Here is a 21,980-nt window from a genome sequence, read left to right as displayed (position 1 = left end):
CCGGGCTCATCTCTTTGCAACTTCTGGAACAGCTGTGTTGGGGGGGGGGGGAGAATTCAGGCATTTCCAAAGAGGGATTTGGATACAGATAGAAAACTATATCGGTACTTGCCAAGCATTAATGCCACACCCTTTGCCTAAATCTGCCCCCATTTTGTGACTTGCTCTGTTTTGTGACATAGATATTGTCGAGTTGGGAAAAGTGCAGAAAGGGGCAACTCATCAAATGGTTAAGGGGCTGGAGCGTCTCCCCTAGGAGGGAAGGTGACAACAGCTGGGATTGTTTAGCTCAGAAAAAAGGAGGCTGAAGAGAGACCTGATAGCGGTGTACAAAATTATGGAGTGTGGAGAGGGAGACATTTTTCTCCCTCTTCCATAATACTAGAACCCAACAGGGTCATCCCAGGAAGCTGAATGGGGGAGATCCAGGACAAATAAAAGGAAGGACTCCTGTAAACAGTGCAGCGTTAAAACTATGGAACTCACGACCACAGGATGTGGTGATGGCCACCCATTTGGATGGCTTTAAAAGGCGGTTGGAGAAATCCCTGGAAGAGAAGGCTATTAACGGCTACAAGTCCTGATGGCTACGTGTTACTTCCAGTATCGGAGGCAATACGCCTATACACACCACTTGCTGGGGAACATGGGTGGGAGGGTGCTGTTGCACCGTGTCCTGCTTGTTCATCCCTGGCCGATGGCTGGTTGGCCACTGTATGAACTGAGTCCTGGACTAGGTCTGTTCCTATAACTTTGGGTGGGGAAGGTCAGCCCTCTCAAGGGGCCCCTGGGGGTTCACGTTTGAGAACTAAAAAACCCTCAATGTCACAACCTTTCCTCGTAGGGAGGTTGTCCCAGCGCCGTTAAGATCGCTGCTGCTTTAAGACATGGTCCTGGCCACTTCATCCCCCCAAATCAGGGCATCTAAAAAAATAATAAAAAGAGAGACACACACACACACTTCTTTTCGTAACAGAGAGAGCGGAAGCCTTTGTAGAAACAGAGATACATTAAGGTCTTCTCGTGACGAAAGCCAATGGAGAGCGAGTACAGGAGGCGAGGAGCCATGATAAATAAAACTGGATCGAAACAAACTAAGAGGGAAGAAAATATATATAAACACAAAATCTCCAAAGTGTTTTTATAAATACAGATCTTAAATCATTTCCTACCACGTTTGCTTTTCCCAACCCCAGAGTAAGGTCTCATTTTGAAGATGTCTTCGTCGTATGGATCTATCCCTGTTAGCCTCAACTAATCCATACCCTATCCGCAGAGAAATTGGTCAAAGCACATATTTATTGATTATCTAAGCTACATGGCTCATGGGTTTATTTAACGCTATCAATTCCACCACCACCCCCTACGCCTGCTTTTAGCCTCCACGACTTCAAATCATCCAATAGATTCAGAAATCAGAAATTCAATTCATTCTTCTTTTTTAAACAAAGGGAAATGTTAGTTTAACGTTTAAAGAAAGGGGAGGAAGGGGTGGGCGGAGAGTTCATATTCTTAAAATACAGGAAGCAACCTTTACTTGAGCCGAGGAGGAAGTTTTAGAAGAACCAGGTACAGGGAGGATTTCAAAGTACAGAGACGGTGGCCGAAACCCCCTTCAATAAAAGCCTGTGATTGCAAAGCGCTCGACTTTTACAGGAAGCCGCGGGCGATTCTGAAAGGCACTCGAGTTCAGCTCTGGGGCGGAGGCAAGAGATTTGGAGAAGATGGACAGGACATAAATGAACAAAAAAATCCCAGAGACAGGCCACACGTCGGGCGACGGAGTGGGGGTTTTGGATGCGGGAAACGCTTCTGCCACAGAGCAGCACCGTTGGGGATTGGGGCCATTTAACTGTCACCTCCCCAAGACCAGGGGAAACATCTGTCAAGGCCTCACACCCAATTCTGCCAGATGTCGCCAACCTTGCAGGGGCAAACTGGAGGTGTGGCCAGTGCTAAAATCCAACCGTACGCTGCATTTTCCTAAAAGTACCAGAATCCTTAAAGCACTTTCAGGCTGCTAAGGGACACGCCTCCTGCGTGTTTTGAATTCTCGCACAGGCAAAGAACCCTCCACCAAGTTGACTCCGTTCCCTTGAGACGCTCGTTTTCTACATGCAAGGAGCGGCGGTTCCCGGCATGTAGAAAATGAGCGTCTCAAGGGAACAGAGTCACTCACTTCAGCCCTACCTCGGCTCGCAGCAGGAGGGGGCAAATGGATGCTCTCTGGATCTTCCTGGACTCCTGATAACCACTGGCCCCAGACAGCATGGCCAATGACCAGGAATAGGAGGTGTAGTCTAGCAGCGCCTTGGGGACCACCGGCCGCTCCCGTCCACCCCCAATTTACAGATCAGTTTGCTCTATCCCGAGAAGGCGTGCCCAACTGGAACAAAGTTACTAACAACTGAGCAAAGAGGGCTGACCATCAACGTCTCATTTCCACCCACGCTGAGAAGCAAGTCCCGTTCCGAAAAGCCACGTGCATCACAGCTCGACGCGCCCAACACGCTCAGCGCCAAGGGAATGCCCTGACAGTCCCTTCCAAAACAGCCCGCGCCGGGTTTTCTTTCTCTCCTCGCCGTCAAAAATTAATCCGTAACTCGGCGGCGACACCTGCTGGCCAACGTGAAAACTTAACATGATTGAAACTTTTCAAACTGCCCTCGTTCTTAGACAAAATAGGTGTTTTTTTTGGGGGGGGGGGGGCGACAGGGGACGGAGGAAGCCAAATGCAGAATTTTAACCAATCTTAAAACCCTCTATTAAAAATGCACAGCAACACGGCGCCCAGAGACGGGCTTAATCTTCTTTCGGTTTAACTTCCCGCCTAGCAGGTTTCTCAGTCCGGGGGCAAGACATTGGAGCTTCTCGCGGGCCAGAATTAAAACATAAAGAAAAACAAACCTTAACATCATTACGACAACTTAAAGGACGTGGGCACATAAAACGTGTGCCGCATTGGCTTGGAGAGAGCGGTCGGCCGCCATGTTTGCAAGGAACAGCGGGGGGGGGGGGGAATGCATCCTTTTGTGAAATGAAATAAGACTCCCCCTCCCTTTAAGCTCCAAGACTGACAACCGCCAGGATCTTGGGGAGCAAGGGGGGGGGGGCGGAGAGAAGCGAGTGAAAAGGCTTCCCCTCGCTTCAAACATTTTTTTCCTTTTAAATTGCGGCTCGCGAAGGAAGTCTCGCCCGCCCCAGGGATTGCGTTTCGATCAAACGATGGCTCGGGGCCGAGAGTGGAATATTTTCGGCGGCGACCGCCAACGTGGGAAGTGATGGCGATTCGGGGGCGTTGGGGGGGGAGGAAGCATTCGGAGGGAAAGAGGGTAAACCCACTTTACCTTTCCACAGATCCTTCTCTGGTCTCCCCACCGCTACCCCATACACCCCCAGCAGGGGGGTCCCAAGTCGTGTTTGCCGGTCGGGTGAGGCACAGGACGCAGAGCCCAAACGGACGATCCCCAGTGAGACGAGGGTGAAGCGCCACCGATTCCTCCCGCCTCCCGCACTGCGAGCTTGCGCATCGCTGGGAATCCCCCCCAAGCTGCGTTACGAGCTTTTAAGGATTTCAGAACGGGCCAATTAATACCCAAGGCCCCAAAAACTACTGACACTTCACCTTTAGATCTTGCCATATCGCCTCTTGGACGGGGATTTTTCCACGGGACGGGGGTCGCTCCTCCTCCGCTGACCCACCCCAAAGGCATCTGCCGCAAACTGCAAAGGCTTCGTCTTCCCCCTTCTCAGAACTAAACCCATGAGCCAAACCAGGTTTTTTTGTGGTTTTTTTTTACCTGTACATCACGGTATTTATCCCAGAGTCGGGAGTCTGATACTCATAGAGTCCCAAATGCTTTTCTCTCTCTCTCTCTCTCTCTCCTGACACTACTGCTAATTTTGGTCTTGGAACCGCAGGGGGGTGGGGGGTGGAGCCGCCTCACTCCTGCGCTATGCTCCTCAGGACGTACTTCACCGTATAGGCAAAGGCCGCAAAGCCAACTATGACAAACAAGTTCGCCAACGCTCCCCCCAGGAGTCCATGGTTCCGATTGGCCTGCTGCAGGCCGGGATGGTTGGCGGCGGCCAACGGCACGTGCCCGTTCAGGAGCGGCAGCCCGTTCTGGCCGTGGTGTGCTTCCCCGTCGGGGACGACGTCCGGAAGCGGGAGGGGGGGCGGCCGGCTGTGGAGATCCTCCCGCGCCTTTTGTTTCTGCTTAATTTCCTAGGGCGGAAAGAGGGGAAGAAAGAGGGAAGGAAGATATTACTGCACTATAAAATCCGACCTGGCCTCTAGATCTGGACGCCCAAGTGACGCCGGTGGCATGTGGCATGGCTAACCCTACTGCCCCTGTTTGGGGAGAAGGTGTTTCAGGTAATCAATCAGACTTAGATTCAGAACTAGAGGAGGCGGCGCCAGACACCAGCCAGCCTGAACCAGAGGGGGAGGAAGCTCACACAGGTGATTCCCCAGCTGGGAGTCAGCCCCCTCCAGAGCTTATCTCCTCAAGGCCAAATCCTACACTCAGTGGGAAGTGAGCTTTCTTCTGGAGGAGGGCACCCTGACAAGCTAGCTGATGCTACGGTCCACCGGAAGCTAAAAGGCACAAAGCGGAAGGAAGGTGTGAGAAAGTCAGTTCAATTACGCCGGAACCTGCCTCCGCACCAGGCGCTCAGAAGTTACGAGTGTTTGGGGAAAGGCTTCCTGTTCTCCTTGGTCGGACAGTTGTCTCGCTTGGTTTGCCTAGTTTTGCCTAGGGGGAAGTTTCTAAGAGATTAGACTCTCTTGAGGTAGAAGAGATGTTTGTTGCTTAATAAAAGCTTTGTGGATTACCTAGGAGGCCTCGTCATGGAGCATCCATTACCAACTTCACTCGGTACACCAACTACGCCCATTTCTGGATAGGGATAGCTCAGCCACTGTGATGTACCCATGGGTAACCTCAGAGACTCCTGTGATGCGCTCTATATGCGTGGCAGCCTCTGTGCCAGGTCCAGAAGCTGTCGCTGGTGGCAGCTACAGTGCTCACTGGGACACCCAGCTTTTCGCACACAGTATCTCTGTTAAAAGAACTTCATTAACTATTACCTACCTAGGCCCAGATTCTATACCGCCTGAACTTTTAAAATCCAATCCAGAATGGTGGGATCCCCCATTAAGAGCTCAAGTTACTTTTATTAATAACTCTCGTAAGATCCCAGATATCTGGAGGAAAGCGATTACAGTTCCTATTTTTAAAAGAGGCGACAGGACCAATGCAGCAAATTATCATCCTATCAGCCTTCTTTCAGTTATTGGGAAACTTTAGGACGGGTATTTAAAATGTAAGCTTCTAACTTGGATGGAGCGTAATAATATAATAGGGTGAGGAAAAAAATGGGTTTCAAGCCAGCCGCTCAACCTTAGACCATTGTTATGTGTTAGCTCACCTGGCAGAGAAATATACCTCATTTCCTGGTGGTAAGCTTTTAACTGCCTTTATTGATCTTCGTCAACGTAACAGTCTTTTAGCATTTAAGAAAGCCATAAAGACTGTTCTCTTCTGGCAGGCCTATCCAGTGGAATTTTAGGGTGCTTTTAGGGTGTTTTTAATGAAGTTTTAACAACGTATACTACGTTTTTAATCAGTATTTTATGCATTGGCTGCCTATACGTTTCCGAGCCCAATTCAAAGTGCTGATTTTAACCTATAAAGTCCTACATGGCTGGGGACCGCAATACCTGATGGAACGCCTCTCCCGACATGAACCTACCCATACACTGCGCTCAACATCTAAGGTCCTACTCCAAGTGCCTACTCCGAGGGAAGCTCGGAGGATGGCAACAAGGGAGAGGGCCTTTTCAGTGGTGGCCCCCCAATTCTGGAACGATCTCCCTGACGAGGCTCGCCTGGCGCCAACGTTGTTATCTTTTCGGCGCCAGGTCAAGACTTTTCTCTTCTCCCAGGCATTTAACAGCATTTAACAACGCTAAGTTTGTTTTCTAACGGACCCCAGAACTGTTGTTTTTAAATGGATACTGTTGTTTTTAATACTGTTGTTTTTATGTTTCTGATGGTTTTTAAATGCTGTATACCTTTTTAATGTTTACTGCTTTTAACTTTTGTTAAATTATTTTTTATATCTATAAATAAAATAGATAATAAATAAATAAAATAAAAAAACTTTTGTAAACTGCCCAGAGAGCTTCGGCTATGGGGCGGTATATAAATGTAATAAATAAATAAATAAATAAATAAATAAATAAATAAATATTTTCTGCATTTTATACTTACCGCTGTTCCCTGCCTCGATCAAAATGGAGAGGCGGGTAAGAAATAAATTTATTATTATTACTATTATTATTAGCTTAAGTCTGCCTTCGACTTCGTCTCAAGGGCACTGCTACGGTCCAAATTATACACTATTAGCTGCCAAGCCATGTACAAGGTCACGTTATTGTCATACGAAGCCCTAAATAACTTGGGTCCAAGATGCCTAGCTCAGGCGTTCAGAGAAGGCCTTGCTGGTCATTCCAAAACTATCGGGACGTCGCCACGCAATACAGGGCTTCTTGCCGGCCCCTCCCAACCTTTTCTCAATAACTGTGCGCTCTGTCCCCATTCACTCGAAAGAAGGGTGGAAGGGAAATGGGATAAAAAGGTAAGAAATTAATTAAAGGAAGCTTAGGACGCGAACACCCAGACAGGTACAAAACCATCTCCTGGGCTGCTCATGCGAGCTTCCAAATGTTCTACCTTACCTCCACCACGTCGGGGAACAATTCACAGAAGACTTTGTCTTTTACGTTGAATGCTAAACTCTGTGATGCAAGCTGCCTTTTCTGTTGAGAGAGGGAGAGAGAGAGGGATGGGGACAGGAGAACAAAGGAAGAGGAATTGGGTTTGGAGCCAAGTCGTAAAACAGTAGGACCTCTGGGGTGAATTTGTTTTGGACTGGGCAGGGAACAGATCGCAAGTCTGGGTATCATAGAATAGTTGAGCTGGAAAGGGCCTATAAGGCCATCGAGTCCAACCCTCTCCTCAATGCAGGAATCCACCCTAAAGCATCCCTGACGAATGGCTGTCCAGCTGCCTATTGAAGGCCTCTAGTGTGGGAGAGCCCACCACCTCCCTGGGTCAAGAGTTCCATTGTCATACTGCTCTAAAAGTCAGGATGTTTTTCCTGCTATCCAGCCAGAATCTGGCTTCCTGTCACTTGAGCCCATTATTCCATGTCCTGCACTCTGGGGGTATCCAGAAAGGATCCTGGCCTTCCTCTGCGTGACAACCTTTCGGGCAGGCGGCTTACCGTAAACTCTGATGTTTCTATACTGCCCAGAGTGGGGCCTTTTTCAACCATAAAACTAAGAAGGCCTGTTAGGATTGTCGAGACCGACCAAGCTGGGTTCCACGTGTCAGGATGGAAGTCGGTAATGGAAAGACACAACCTGCGTGCAAAAAAAAGTAAAAGGAAACACTGGCGGCGCTTCCAAACAAGGTGCGTGAGACGTCAAGAGCATGCCCAGTGTTTGAACTGCAACCAGGAGATGATGGCAAGCACTCCAAAGAGTCATTTGTCTCCTCCTTCTCCCGAATGCAGGCCCATTTCCCCATCCCTTCCCCTCTTTTATGGTCCAACACTCTGTTCGCACAGTGGTTAACAGCACCCTCCCACCCATGTTCCCCAACAATTGGTGCATAAAGGCTTCCTGCCTCTGCTACTGGAGGAAGCACATCGCCATCAGGGCTAGTAGCCTTTAATAGCCTTCTCCTCCAGGAATTTCTCCAACCCCCTTTTAAAGCCATCCCAAGTGGTGGCCATTGCTACATCTTGTGGTAGAGATACAGATGTGTAGGCCTGGGGGGGGGGAATTTGGAGGGGGGGAATCATTTTTCCCGGTTATTCCCAAGGCCTTTTGGGGGGGGGGTCCCAAAAAATTGGGGGGGGGGGATGAAGAAAAAATGGATTATGGGACGTTTTATTTTAGCACGATGAATAAAATGTTTAAGACAAGGTGTTCAGATATTTACTTCTCCAAAAGATTTGTAAAAACTATGTACAGTATCAGATTATTACAATGTCTGTGCACCAAGGACCAGCAAGTCCTCAGTTGCAAACGGAGACTACAACTCTCAAATGCAAGAGCAAGATGCATTTCTGCCTCTAGGGGGCAGCACTGCCATTGAAGCGGAGACTGAAACTAATAGTGCTAGCTATAGCTCAGAAAATGAGTCTGATTAAATTTCATGCATATTCACTGAATCTCGGTTCCCCCTTTTTCTCAGTTCTTTTTATGGGAATGGGGGCTTTATGTCTGCTTGACACGGTGGAGGACTAGCAGAGACATAAATAATTTTCTTTGTTACTAATGTTGATGGTTTCTTCTGTTGTTGTTTTTAAATTGTTTTTTGCCTGCTCCTCATCTACTGGCAAAACCAAAGAGGTTCCTTACAGTTCAGGAGCTTGTAGCCCTATTTGTTACCAAAAGAAGTAAAAAATAATAATTAAAAAGTAAATTCAATTTGTAATAATTGTTTGAATACACTGTACTGTTAATATACCAAATGTAATCGTTTTATGCCAAACCAACTTGGACATAATTACATTTTACGTTCCTAAAGTAACAAAGTGACTTTCAATCTGTAAAAAGTGCTTGTTGTTGTATATTCGTTCAGTCGCTTCCGACTCTCCGTGACTTCATGGACCAGCCCACGCCAGAGCTTTCTGTCGGCCGTCGCCACCCCTAGCTCCCCCAAGGTCAAGTCTGTCGCCTCCAGAATATCATCCCTCCATCTTGCCCTGGGTCGGCCCCTCTTCCTTTTGCCTTCCACTTTCCCTAGCATCAGCCTCTTCTCCAGGGTATCCTGTCTTCTCATTATGTGGCCAAAGTACTTCAGTTTTGCCTTTAATACCAATTCCCTCGAGTGAGCAGTCTGGCTTTATTTCCTGGAGCATGGACTGGTTTGATCTTCTTGCAGTCCTAAAATTTTCGTTTTTCCCTGAAACCCCCCCGGAAAAACCCGTTTTTTTCCCAAGGCTTCAAAATTTCCGGAAATTTTAGTTCCATACTTTAACTATGCGCTGTGTGAAGAAGTCCTTCCTTTTATCTGTCCTGAATTTCACCCCCATTCAGCTTCATGGATGACCCCAGGTTCTAGAACTATGGAAGAAGGAGAAAACGTCTCCCTCTCCACATTCTCCACCCCATGCCTCATTTTTTACACCTCTATCATGTCTCCCCTTAGCCTCCCTTTTCCAAGCTAAACAGTCCCAGCTGTTGTCATCTCCCCTTAAACCAGCCTTCCTCAACCTGGGGCGCTCCAGATGTGTTGGACTACAACTCCCAGAATGCCCCAGCCAGCTGGCTGGGGCATTCTGGGAGATGCAGTCCAACACATCTGGAGCGCCCCAGGTTGAGGAAGGCTGCCTTAAACGCTTACCTTGTGTTGCATTTAAATCTTCCGTTTGGTGTGATCATATAAATACTAGGAGGTTTAAAAGGAAATTCTCGGGGGAATATGAGTTTCCCGTGATAATAGCCACCTAAAAGGAGAAGGGCGGGGAGAGAGAAAAGAAAACCTTATTCATTCCGCAGCAAAGCATCCATATGAGATCACCTGAGAATCTAAAACTATCAGAAGGAAAGAAGACGCCCCATTCCCCAAATCCTAAACCGTTCCTTGTTTCGTTCGCTGACTTATCATTTCTTAATTATTGGTATGATCGGATCGTTGTAACAAAAAAAGGAACATTATAAACAAATGTTGCTACAAATGGCTTTTGGAGTTGCTCTGGGTTTTAAACCCTCTTTGGTATTTGCTTGCGATTGGACGGCATGTTTTTTGTATTTAACCTATGCTGTAAACTGCCTCGGGACACTACTACAGCCATAAAGGGGGATATAACGTCTCTTCTAAATAAAACAGAAAGCAAAGCAGATGAAACAGACACTTCTTACTAGAATCTATAGGTCGCTTTTCAACTTTGAGAAGTTCCCCCAAAGCGGTGAACACCATAGTAAGAACACCAAATCCGCAACAGCAAAACCATTTTTTTAAAAAAAAGTTACCCATTAAATTACGCTCAATAAAATAAAAAATCAGAGGGCTGCAAAAAGCAGATCAAAGAGCTTATGAGATCCAGTTGCCACAAAATCAGGGCAGTATAAAAAGTTCCCAGCAAATAAAAAAGATCGCGTGGCACCTCAAAACTCAACGGATCGCCTCTCCCGGCATGAACCGACCCGTACACTGCGCTCAACATCTAAGGTCCTCCTCCGAGTGCCTCCTCCTACTTTTGTAAGCCGCCGTGAGAGCCTTTTTTGGCTGAATGGCGGCATAAAAATCCTTAAATAAATAAAATAAAACAAATACTCTGAGGGAAGCTCGGAAGATGGCAACAAGGGAGAGGGCCTTTTCAGTGGTGGCCCCCCGATTATGGAATGATCTCCCCAATGAGGCTCGCCGGGCACCAACATTGTAATCTTTTCAGCGCCAGGTCAAGACTTGTTTCTTCTCCCAGGCATTTAACAGCATTTAACATCATATGCTAAGTTTGTTTTTTAATGGACTGTTGTTGTTTAAAATGGATACTGTTGTTTTTATATATTTTTGATGGTTTTAAATTTTGTATACTTTTTAACGTCCACTGTTTTTTGAATTTTTTGTAAACCGCCCAGAGAGCTTCGGCTACGGGGAAGGAAAGGAAAGGAACCTCTCATGCAAGCACTGAGTCATTACTGACTCTTGGAGGGACGCCAGCTTTCGCTGACGTTTTCTTGGCAGGCCTTATAGCGGGGTGGTTTGCCGTTGCCTTCCCCGGCCGTGATTACCTTTCCCCCAGCTAACTGGGGACTCATTTTACTGACCTCGGGAGGATGGAAGGCTGAGTCGACCCGAGCCGGCTGCCTGAAACCAGCTTCCGCTGGGATCGAATTCAGGCCGTGAGGAGTTTCAGCTGCAGAAACTGCTGCTTTACCGATAAACAAAGGTAGCGTCTCAAGAGGAGCGCATAATGTAAAGGACACAGCACCATGACCAAAGAGACGGCTGAGCTTCCTTAACCCGAGTTTGGTGGGAGGCGTCTTTTGCTCACGGCTGGGCAGAGAGCCATGGGGCGGGCAACCAACGGACATGCCAACCCACAACCCCCCCCCAAATGCATAATCGGCATTCGGACAGCAGTCCCACCGGCCACGTCCCCCTACGAAAGGGGGCAAAGGACCCCCGAACGTAGAAGCGGCCACCAAGCGATTAGTTTGCTGGGCTGTGGAGTTTCTTGGGACCAATCGAAACAGGGGCAGGGAATCCGGCAGACCAGACTGGTTACAAACGCCAAGCCTGACGCACGTACTGCTCACTTCCACGGTATCGGAACCGCTTAGGGGAGAATCTGCGTTGACGTTACAGGTTGTTTGAAAGACCGTATTCTCCCTTATGAGCCTGCCCGTGCTTTGAGATCTTCTGGAGAAGCCCTTCTTTCAGTCCCGCCATCTTCACAGGTGCGCTTGGTGGGAACATGGGAGAGGGCCTTCACGGTGGCTGCTCCGGTGCTCTGGAACGCTCTTCCCGGGGAAGCTAGGCTGGCTCCCTCCTTGATGGGCTTTCGGAAGCAGGCTAAAACTTGTTTGTTCCAGCAGGCCTTTGGAGAATAATCCAGCCCTCCAGCTATGTTAATGTCTTATAATTTTGTTGTGTATTTTTTAATTGTTTATGGTTTTGTTTCCCTCCCCCCCCCATGTATATTTTAAACTTTGTAAGGCCGCCTTGAGGCGAGATACAAATAATAATAATAATAATAATAATAATAATAATAATAATAACGCAAGCTCTGATTTACCTTCATACGGAGTCATCTCGGGTCCTCGTACAACGTAGTGCCTAAAGGAACAAAGGGAGCTTGTATTACGCGTGCCAAGTTTCCAGGAGGAGAAGCAAGGACACTCACGATTTTAACCACGTTCGCCGCGGCCAGGCCTGCGGCAAACCTGCACGTTTCGTTTTCTGCCCAGCAGAAGTGGTACAAGGCAGAAAGTTTGCCACCTCTAGAAACCCACATTGCATAACGCGACAGGGACCTGCAACGAAACGCGGCAGCGTGGAGTTTTTGATTTACTGCCTGATTTACTGCCTCCTCCGCCCGCGTGCGAATATGCTGCAGCCGCTGAGCAAGCTCAGCCCTCGTTAAGCCCTTTGGGGGGGGGGGTTGGCACCCCTGCCATCCTGAGGGTGCCGCTTCAGCCTGCCGATGCCTCCCCTTGCAAGTAGGTGGCGCCATTTTGCTCCCACCCCACCCTTTGCACCCGCCATAGCCGCACCGCAACGCCGTATACCATCCTCACCATTCAAGGATATTCGACGGCAGAGGCTCAGCACATATGTAAGGCACCGGGTCTTTTTTAATGCGCAGGTAGTCCTGCTTGAGTCGCTGCGTGGCTGTCGTGGGTGCGCGCTTGGTACTGGTGCTGCTCATCTGGGGGCGGAGAGACAAAACATTTAGGCACACCTCTTTCCAAGTCCAAGTCAAGTGCATCGTATTTAGCAACCAGCCATTATACAGTTTCACACACACCTCTTTCGGCTTGCGGGCCGGATTCCATTTCGGAGAGGCTCCCGGGGCCCGCATTCCAGTGGTGGGTGGGGCCAATGGCAAGGGGCGGGGCCAAAGGACTAAAACCACCACTTTTTCACTTGAAGCTCTTACAGCCAAGCTGCTCCTGCTCTGCAGTTTGGCTAGATGGGCTTCTTCGCCCGTCTAGCAGGGGCTCAGCGGAGCGGTAGGGCTGGGGAGGTCCCCTCCCTGCCCACTGGCATGTCCCTGTTACCTCAGAGAGGCAGCCGGTGCGGTGTGAAGGGAAGGGAGGCAGGGAGTTTGGATTCTTGGCTCCGAGGTCAGAGACCTGTTTCCAACCTCGGATCCAGGAATCCAAACCCTCCTATGCCACCCCACCTCAGACTCTTACCTAGGGCCCACAGGATTGCCCCCTTATTTATTTGATTTGTACCCAGACTCTAGCAAAAGACGGCACTCAAGGTAATGTGGATAGTTGCCCCTAGAGAGAGCCCCATTCGCCGCAGATTCAGTTCTGTTTCAGCCTTGGCAGCTTCCCAATCGCTGCCCATCAAAAGTCAGGTGATCTGAGCAGGGGAGAACCTGCTCAGGTTCTCCCCTGCTCAGGGGAGAACATGTTGCGCGGGGAGTGCCTCCTAAAAACTCAACCGTGGAGTGGAGTTTTCACACTGCGTGGACTAACGTGTTGTCTGAACTGAGCCAGTATCGACAATCCTAGGCTAATGGACCAAAGCCAGCATCATGTGATCCTATAGCACAGTGAGGGTGGAAGGGTGGGCCCTACAGAGGGTGCCGGACTCTCACTTCCATCAGCCCCAGCCTGCATGGCCAATGGTCAAGGATGATGGTAGTTGTAGTCCAAAAACACGTAGAGGGTCACAACATCCCCACCTGATGCTTCAGTGGGAGGGTTGCAGCTGAGTGGTAAAGCACCTGACCTCCAGGCAAAAGGCAGAGATCTGAAAGCTTGGAAAAAGCAGAAAAATAGAGGGAGGAACCATTCCCCCTCCCCAGTTTTCCAAATATCACTGTGGAAAAATAAGGGGAAAAAATCTTTTGCTTCAGTTTCTCCTGCCCCGTTTCTTTTTCTTGGCCTTGACATTTCTAATCTTGGGAGAGGAGGCCTGGGAAAGACCTCTATCTATCAAACAACTTAGTTCAGTTGGGGGGGGGGAATGACATAGGAGGAAGGCTAAGGAGGGCCCTTCAAACAGCTTTATAAAATCCTGAATGGGGGGGGGGATTTTCCTCCTTCACTCAAGTTCAGCCAGGCAAACAGATGAGTAGCAGATCCCAAAAAACAGAGAAAGGGGATTTCTTATTTCACAAGCGGGTTTCGCTTACACGATGTTTTCAAAGGAGATGGAGAGCGAGGATGTCAAACAGTTACAAGTTGTAACAGCAATGTGGCACCTCTGTTTCCCAGCGCAGCATACAGCAACGCAAGAGGACTCGTGAACCAGCCACAAAGCGGATTTTAAAAATCCCCGGGGAAAGCCAAAATAAAGACAGCTACACCAAAGTTTATGGTTTCCAAAGCATTTCAAGAGCGTCTCTGTATCAAGGGCAATTTTTATTTCATCTGGATCTTCCAAAAACGATGCTTCGAACTCCTTGCTCCTAACACACAAGGAAGCAAGCAGCTCTTAGCTTCATTTTTGGAAGATGCAGGTGAAGGGAGAATTCTCCTCGTTATTGTGAGATACCTGAAAACATAGGGTGGGCTATTTGTGGCGAGGGCTCATGGGAATAGTAGTCCAAAACAACTAGAAGGGCAGAGGTTGTCCACCTCTGCCTTCAGATGCTGGAGCCAAACGTCAAAGGAAGGCTATATGGCCTTCATAAATTGCTCGTAAGCACCCTGGAGTAACCTGGCTGCCTGCCTGCTATTGTCGACACCTTGCAAGTGCGATAAATGCTCGGCAAGATCTAGCAAGACAATTCTTTTCTTATGAGGAATTCATAGTGGTCAGCTTTGTCAGCAACTATTAGCCAGGAGAACAAAAACAAAATTGGTGTACCTCTGAAGAGTTTTCAAGACGCAACAAACGCTTGGCGTACAAGCGAAGCATTTCTTTTGTAATTAAGTTTTATCATTATTATTTTTTATCATCACTGTTTGGACTATTTTACTTGGAACCGCGGAACTGCTGTCTCATGTTTTTCAACTCCATTTCATTCTTCAGCTCCTGGCAAAGGACACTGTCCGAAAACGCAGAGAGTACATTGAAGAATTGATTTGAGAATAAAAAATAGGGATGTGCTCCGCTTCTCCTCGGACCGGAGAAGCAGAAGCGGATCGGGGGGCTTCGCCTCCCCTTAAGGCGGAGGCAAAGAGGATCGGGGGAGCAGGAGCGGATTGGGGGGCTTCACCTCCCCTTAAGGCGGAGGCGAAGAGGATCGGGGGAGCAGCAGAGCGTTGCGGAGCGGATCGAGGTGAAGGCGGATCCTTCGCCTCAATCCGGAGCTCCGCAAAAAAGGTAAGGGGGGTTTACTGCGCCCCGCCGCTGTCGCTGTTGCTGCCGCCCATGCGGCGACGGCAGCAGAGCGAGGTAAGGGGGAGGGGTGTCTTACCTGCATCCGTCCGCGGTCCCGCGGCTGCTTCAACTGAGCCCGAGGACTCAAACAAGAAGACTGCGGCCTGGTCTTCCTGTTTGAATCCTCGGGCTCAGTTGAAGCAGCCGCAGGTCCGCAGACGGACGCATGTAAGGGAGAGGAGGGAGGGGGGTTTACCTGGCCCTACTGCCACCGCTGCCCGTGCGGCAGAGCCAGGTAAGGGGGCAAGGGAGAGGGGGATCTTACCTGCATCCATCCACGGTCCCGCAGCTGCTTCAACTGAGCCCGAGGACTCAAACAGGAAGACTAGGCCGCAACTGTGGCCTGGTCTTCCTGTTTGAGTCCTCGGGCTCAATTGAAGCAGCCACGGGTCCGCGGACGGACGCAGGTAAGGGGGAGGAGATGGCGGTTTACCTGGCCCTGCAGCCACCGCCACCTGTGCGGCGACGGTGGCAGAGCCAGGTAAGGGGGAAGGGGTCTTACCTGCGTCCGTCGCAGCCTGTCACTACCTTCACTAGAGCCCGCAGCTCAACCAGGAAGTGTAGGCCGCAATCGGGGGCTCTTGAGCCGCGGGCTCTAGTGAAGCTAGGATGGGCCAGGAAGGACACAGGTAAGGGGGAGGAGGGAGGGCGGCCTTACCTGGCGCCACTCCCCGCCGTTGCAGAGCTCCGATTCGGAGCCGGAGCTCTGCAGCGGAGTGGAGCAGACCCGAGGCGGGGCGGAGCAGGCCCGATCCGCAAATTGCGAAGAGGATCGGGGGGTCCGTGCACATCCCTAATAAAAATAAAGATTTAAAGCTTTGCTCTCCACATTTTTTTTCCTCTGTACCTCTGAATACCAGAGGCTGGGGACAGTGGGAGTGGGGTTGTTACCTCCATGCACAACTTACATGCTTTTCCCAGAGGCACCTGGCTGGGCACTGTGGAAAAGCAGGTGCTGGATTGGATGGACCCTTGGCTTGATCCAGCAAGGTAGCTTCTATTCCTTGGGAATGGGATCTCCAGGTGCAGAGGAAGTCTCTCTCTGAACACAAAGAGGCTGTGGGCAAGGAAGGAAAGAAGGCCCTCGCTTTCACAATCCCCATGCCAAAGGCATGACGATGATTGGCAAAGGATGTAGATTAGACAACGCTGGACTGTTCCGGCAGGGAAGTTATTATGGCCCTCATAAAGGATCAGATGCATTTCCAGGAACAGGGAGGGCCAGGAACAGAACCTGCACATTTGCCTCCCCTTCCTCCATCTTCAGCAATGTTCGCTAGACAAGCTTTTCAACTCGCCCGGCGAGGGCGCTTCAAGAGGCTAGAGAAGGCTCAGGATATCTTGTACCCTGGCCTGTCCAATATCCTCCTGGAACACCCCATTCCTCTTCCTCCAGGGTCACTTTTCCAACCTGGGAAGGGGGCTGCCATGGTTCCTTCTGCACGAGCTGCGAGGACACGGGCGGATCTCCGAATCACCATTCCAAGGTCGGAGAGCTGTCTCAGATGGTATTTTCCAAGCAATCGTATGGTCCCTGAGATGTTCTTCCAGGGACCATAGGATTGCGCTCTAAGCCAATCAGCTATTGCTCTCTAAGCCAACCACTATGATAACCAAAAATGAACCCCCATGTTGAGCAGCAATATATCACTAAGTATTAAGCACTGTTGCCTTCTTGCCCGCCTTATGGGCTTAAGAACATAAGATCAGACCAAGGGTCCATCTAGTCCCTCTGAGATCAATGGAACTTGCTCCTGGGTAAGTCTGTATGGGATTGCAGTGTCAGCTGCTGAAGCAGAACCCGTAAGAAGTTCCACACTGGATCAGACTGAGGGTCCATCTAGTCCAGTGGTTCCCAAACTTTTTCTGGTAACCGCCCCCTTGGTTCCATGAACTCATACCCAGTGCCTCCTGCGCATGGCCCCTTTAAATGGGAAGCACCCGCCACAGGTTTGCTGAGGGAAGGAGGGAAAAGAGAGCCAACGCCTCTGTTTTGCAGCCGGCGTGGCGGGGCACACCAAGCAGGGTATATCTCTTCATTAGCGTTTTGATGCTTTTGAAACATTTCAATTCACCGTTAAAAGGACTCTTCTTAAACGGTATTAATACATGTGTGGATTCTTCGCCTATATGGCTTGGGACAAAACTACCTTCTCCCATAAAAATGTCCCTGGGTTTTCAGACCTTCTGGAGAGGCGCTTCTCAGAAAAGACCACCTTGAGCGCCCCCCTGCCGCCCCTTTGCCTCTTAGCGCCCCCCTGCCGCCTCTTAACACCCCCCCTATGCAATCCCACCCACCCCAAGGGGGCAGTACTGCCCCCTTTGGGAACCACTGAATTCTAGTCCAACACTCTATTCACACAGTGGCCAACCAGCTGTCAACCAGGAACTCACAAGCAGGACATGGGTGCAACAGCACCCTCCCGCCCATGTTCCCCAGCAACTGGGGCACACAGGCTTACTGCCTCGGACCCTGGAGGTAGCTTCCCATCGGCTTCTGGCTGACCACAGTTTGAAACCAGACACTGCAGTAAGTGAACACGCATGCAGCAGGGGTCCTCTTGCCTTCCTCAAATGTCTATGCCAGCTTTTCATAGCACGGAATCGACACAAGTCATGTTGCCCCCAGCCTAGCCAGACATCGCTATGCACCCCTCCCCAAACAGCAGTCCCAAGATTTCCGAGCCATTGCCAAAGTGAGATAATTCACTGCGCCGCTAAACGCGACAGGCAACCATCTCCTTACGGATGGGCAAAGTATCACCTAAACCCAATCCCCAAGCGATCCAGGGGAGGAGAAAGGAACTGTTAATGCGTCAAGCGTTGCCCATTTGAGAATAAATCTCAGCTACAGCCCAGAGCAAACTTATACAGAACAGGCGCCCTAAAAGGTCCAATGGCTTTAAAAGTGAACCCTTGTGGTGTAGTGGTGAGAGCATTGGACTGGGACACAGGAGATCCAGGTTCTAGTCCCGGCTTAGCCATGACGCTCACTGAGTGACTTTAGGCCAGTCACTGACTCTCAGCCTAACCTACCTCACAGGGTTGTTGTTGTGAGGATAACATGGAGAAGAGGAGGAGGAGGAGGAGGAGGAGAAGGAGGAAGATTATGTACACCACCTTGGGTTCCTTGCAAGAAGGGAAAAGGCAGGAGAGAACTATAATGATAAAATAATAAATAACATAAAAGTGGATTCGAGCAATTCAGAGAGGAAAATAAAGCTATCAACCACTAGCAGTCATGACAGTTCTACAGAGCCTCCACATACAGAGACATTCTAGCTGTGAGCACCAGTTGCTGGCAAGCAAAGAAAGGCAGGGGACGGGGAGAGAAATCACCTTCACATCCTGCTTGTAAGCTTCCTTAGGAGACAATGCAAAAGTTCCATGTGCGGGCTTTGATCTACCAAGGCTCATTCATTCATACACACACACACACCTCGACACTTGGGGGCAAGAGGTTTAGCGCAAAGCACTTCCCCACACGACGAAAACTAAAACATAGGGAATTGTCTCCAACCGGGACGCAGCAATAGGCACTAGCTTCAATGGCTCAAAGGAAGAATTACACCAGCCATGCCCCAAATGTTGTCCTCCAGATGTTGTAGACTACACTTTCCATCATCCCCGGCCATGTTAGCGGGGGCTGGTGGCAGTCCAAAACATCCAGAAGGTACCACATTGGTGAAAAATCCATCAAAACGGGAAGAGGGAGAGCTGTATAAAAGGCTACGAATCGTGGCAACGTTATGAAACCCAGTAAGAAACTGGGTTTCATAGAGAGTGAGACAATTAGGCCATCTAGCTCAGTGTTGACAACACTGACTGGCAGTAGCAATCCGGCATCTCCGGCACAGAGGATCTTTCTGCTTACATGCTTTTTAATTGCAAGTGCCAGAGATTGAACCCAGGACCTTCTGAGAGGAGCAGTAGAACAACTGTTTTGTACGCAGAAAGTCCTGAGTTCGATCTCTGGCATTTCGGATAGGACTAGGAATAAATCCTGCTTGCAGCCTGGAAGAACCACAGCTGCCAGTTGGTGTCAACAATACTGGGATAAGTGGCCCAACAGCCTGACTCAGTACACAGGCAGCTTTCTACGTTCTAGTTGTCACATACCATCATTGCTGGCTTTCACGAAGGCCTTAAAAACATTTCATTTGACCACGGCCTTCCCACGATGTACACTGTTATTGCTACCATTGTAGTTCCTGCCGGTTTTATCGTCCCAATTGCTATTTTATTGTGAACGTGTTCTTATCCATCGAGAAATGCACTTAAAAATAAATAACGAGGCGTGAGCACCTCTACACTTTTGACTATTGCGAACCGCTTTTAATATTTTATTGCTTTTAGTATTTGATGCATTTTATTGTTGTAAGCCGCCTTGTGAGGGCCCCAGCCCTGAAAGGCGGCCAAATTATTATTATTATTATTATTATTATTATTATTATTATTATTACCCTATTTCTTCGATTCTAAGACACACTTTTCCCCCATATAAACATCTCTAAAAACGGGGTGCGTCTTAGAATCGCGGGCGTGTCTTAGGGTTTGTTTTTCTGTTGGTGGTACTGAAATTAGTGTGCGTCTTACAATCGATGGTGTCTTACAATCGAAGAAATACGGTATTATTATTATTAATTATTATTTATTTATTTCTTACCCGCCTCTCCACTTGGATCGAGGTGGGGAACAACACAACAGTGAATATAAAACACATAAAAACTGATTAAAAACATAGCATACATGATCAAAACATCCTTAAAACACCCTTCTCCGTGAACCCCTGCCAAAGGAAGTGAGGTAGGTGGCTACTAGGAGCAGGGCCTTCTCTGCTGTGGCACCCCGGCTGTGGAACGAGCTCCCTAAGGAGGTTAGCTTGGCACCTACATTATATGCTTTTAGATGCCAGGTGAAGAGCTTTTTATTCTCTCAGTATTTTAACACTTAATTTTAACTTAAATTCAAATTTTACTGTTCTAACTCTGTATTTTAATCTTATATCAATTTTGCTGCGTGGTTTTATATCCTGGTTGTGCTTTTTATACTGTACTTTGTAATTGTGCTTTTAACCTGTTGGTTGTTTTATTATGGTTTTAATTTTTGCGAACCGCCCAGAGAGCTTCGGCTATTGGGTGGTATAAAAATGTAATTAATAAATAAATAAATAAGACATCCTAAATGCTTTAAGTAAATAAATAAACCTTGATAGGGAACGAAGGGCAGTACTTTCTACACCAGCTTTTCCCCCCAATCTGGCTGCCCTCACCAAGAGCAACATTCACCATCCCCTAACCATGCTTGACTGGAAATGATGGGATCTGTAGTCCTAACACATCAGATCGAGGGCGGGGTGGGGAAGTGGCCTGCGTTGTTTTAGCAGTGGGCTCCTCAGTTTCAGAGGCTCTAAAGGCTCCCTGCTGAGGGGCAAACACTTAGAGCAAGGCTGTTGCCTTCAGGAGCTGCTCCTCCAGCTGACCACTGTTGGGGACAGGGGACTGGGTTGGGGAGGCCCCGATCCAGAGTTTGCTTTCAGGAGCTGCTCCTCCAGCTGCCCAGTTGGCGACAGGGGACTGGATTGGGGGGGGGGGGGTGCAGCAAGGCCCCGATCCAGGGTTTGTTTTCAGGAGCTGCTCCTCCAGCTGCCCACTGTTGGGGACAGGGGACTGGGTTAGGGAGGGGGTGCAGCAAGGCCCCGATCCAGGGTTTGCCTTCAGGAACTGCTCCTCCAACTGCCCACTGTTGGGGACAGGGGACAGGGGACTGGGTTGGGGGGGGGGTGCAGCAAGGCCCCGATCCAGGGTTTGTTTTCAGGAGCTGCTCCTCCAGCTGCCCACTGTTGGGGACAGGGGACTGGGTTAGGGAGGGGGTGCAGCAAGGCCCCGATCCAGGGTTTGCCTTCAGGAACTGCTCCTCCAGCTGCCCACTGTTGGGGACAGGGGACTGGGTTAGGGAAGGGGTGCAGCAAGGCCCCGATCCAGGGTTTGCCTTCAGGAGCTGCTCCTCCAGCTGCCCAGTTGGCGACAGGGGACTGGGTTGGCGGGGGGGGGTGCAGCAGCAAGGCCCCGATCCAGGGTTTGCCTCCTATGGGGCAACGGAGAGCTGCGACCCCTCTTCCCGGATCCCTCCCTCCCTCCCTGGCTCTCTGCTCACCTCTCCCTGCTGGGCTCGGGGCCCTCCCGCGCGGCCTCGGGGTAGGGGAAGGGGACGAGGGCAGCGCCACGGCCGGACTCAGCCCCTCACGCTGGACGTGTCGGCGGCTCCCTCAGACGCCTCCTTCGCCGCCGCCTCCTTCGCCGCTGCTGCGCCTTCCTCTCCCGCCGCCACCGCGACCCTCCAAGATGGCCGCCCAAGGCAGGCCCACGGAAAGACCGGCTTCCCTTCCCCCGCCCCACTTCCCCTTCCGGCGAGGGAGGAAGAGGCCACTTCCGGTGTGCGAGGGCGCCCCTCCCCGCCGCCCAAATACCATAGAGATGCTCAGCGGGAGGGGACGGATGAAGAGCCACCATAGAGATTTCGCCGGCTAGGTGGTCCTTCGCATCACGTTTCACACACTTTCCCCCCTTATTAAGATAGAGTGACCCTATGGAAAGGAGGACCGGGCTCCTGTATCTTTAACAGTTGCATCGAAAAGGGAATTTCAGCAGGTGTCATTGGTATATATGGGGAACCTGTTGAAATACCCTCTTCATCACAGCAGTTAAAGCTGCAGGAGCTATACTAGAGTGACCAGATTTAAAAGAGGGCAGGGCTCCTGCAGCTTTAACTGCTGTGATGAAGAGGGGATTTCCCCAGGTTCCCCATATATACAAATGACACTTGCTGAAATTCCCTTTTCTATGCAACTGTTAAAGATACAGGAGCCCTGTTCTCCTTTCCATATGG

General features: G+C 49.8%; 1 protein-coding gene across 1 annotated transcript; it reads right to left on the bottom strand.

The window, feature by feature from the left end:
• Nucleotides 1-3,877: 3,877 nt before the first annotated feature.
• On the bottom strand, nt 3,878-21,442 carry UBE2J2 (ubiquitin conjugating enzyme E2 J2). Its single transcript, XM_063145197.1, has 7 exons — nt 21,249-21,442; nt 12,326-12,456; nt 11,824-11,864; nt 9,426-9,528; nt 7,294-7,432; nt 6,746-6,826; nt 3,878-4,228 (listed from the first exon to the last, which is right to left on the bottom strand). The coding sequence occupies exons 2-7, from the start codon at nt 12,454-12,456 to the stop codon at nt 3,944-3,946; spliced, it is 780 nt and encodes a 259-aa protein (XP_063001267.1). The 5' UTR covers nt 21,249-21,442; the 3' UTR covers nt 3,878-3,943.
• Nucleotides 21,443-21,980: the final 538 nt, after the last annotated feature.

This window comes from Elgaria multicarinata, chromosome 20 (assembly GCF_023053635.1).
Source record: "Elgaria multicarinata webbii isolate HBS135686 ecotype San Diego chromosome 20, rElgMul1.1.pri, whole genome shotgun sequence".
Lineage (NCBI taxonomy): Eukaryota > Metazoa > Chordata > Lepidosauria > Squamata > Anguidae > Elgaria > Elgaria multicarinata.
The sequence above is the reverse complement of the archived record's forward strand: the minus strand, read 5'-3'. Positions and strand labels throughout refer to the sequence as shown.

Bases quoted from the DNA above. Each gene is read 5' to 3' on its own strand.
- UBE2J2 (XM_063145197.1), bottom strand. From the start codon at position 12,456: ATGAGCAGCACCAGTACCAAGCGCGCACCCACGACAGCCACGCAGCGA. The intron at 11,865-12,325 runs GTGAGGATGGTA...TTGTTCCTTTAG, and splicing joins CCGTCGAATATCCTTGAATG to GCACTACGTTGTACGAGGAC. The intron at 6,827-7,293 runs GTAAGCCGCCTG...CTCTCTCAACAG, and splicing joins TAGAAACATCAGAGTTTACG to AAAAGGCAGCTTGCATCACA.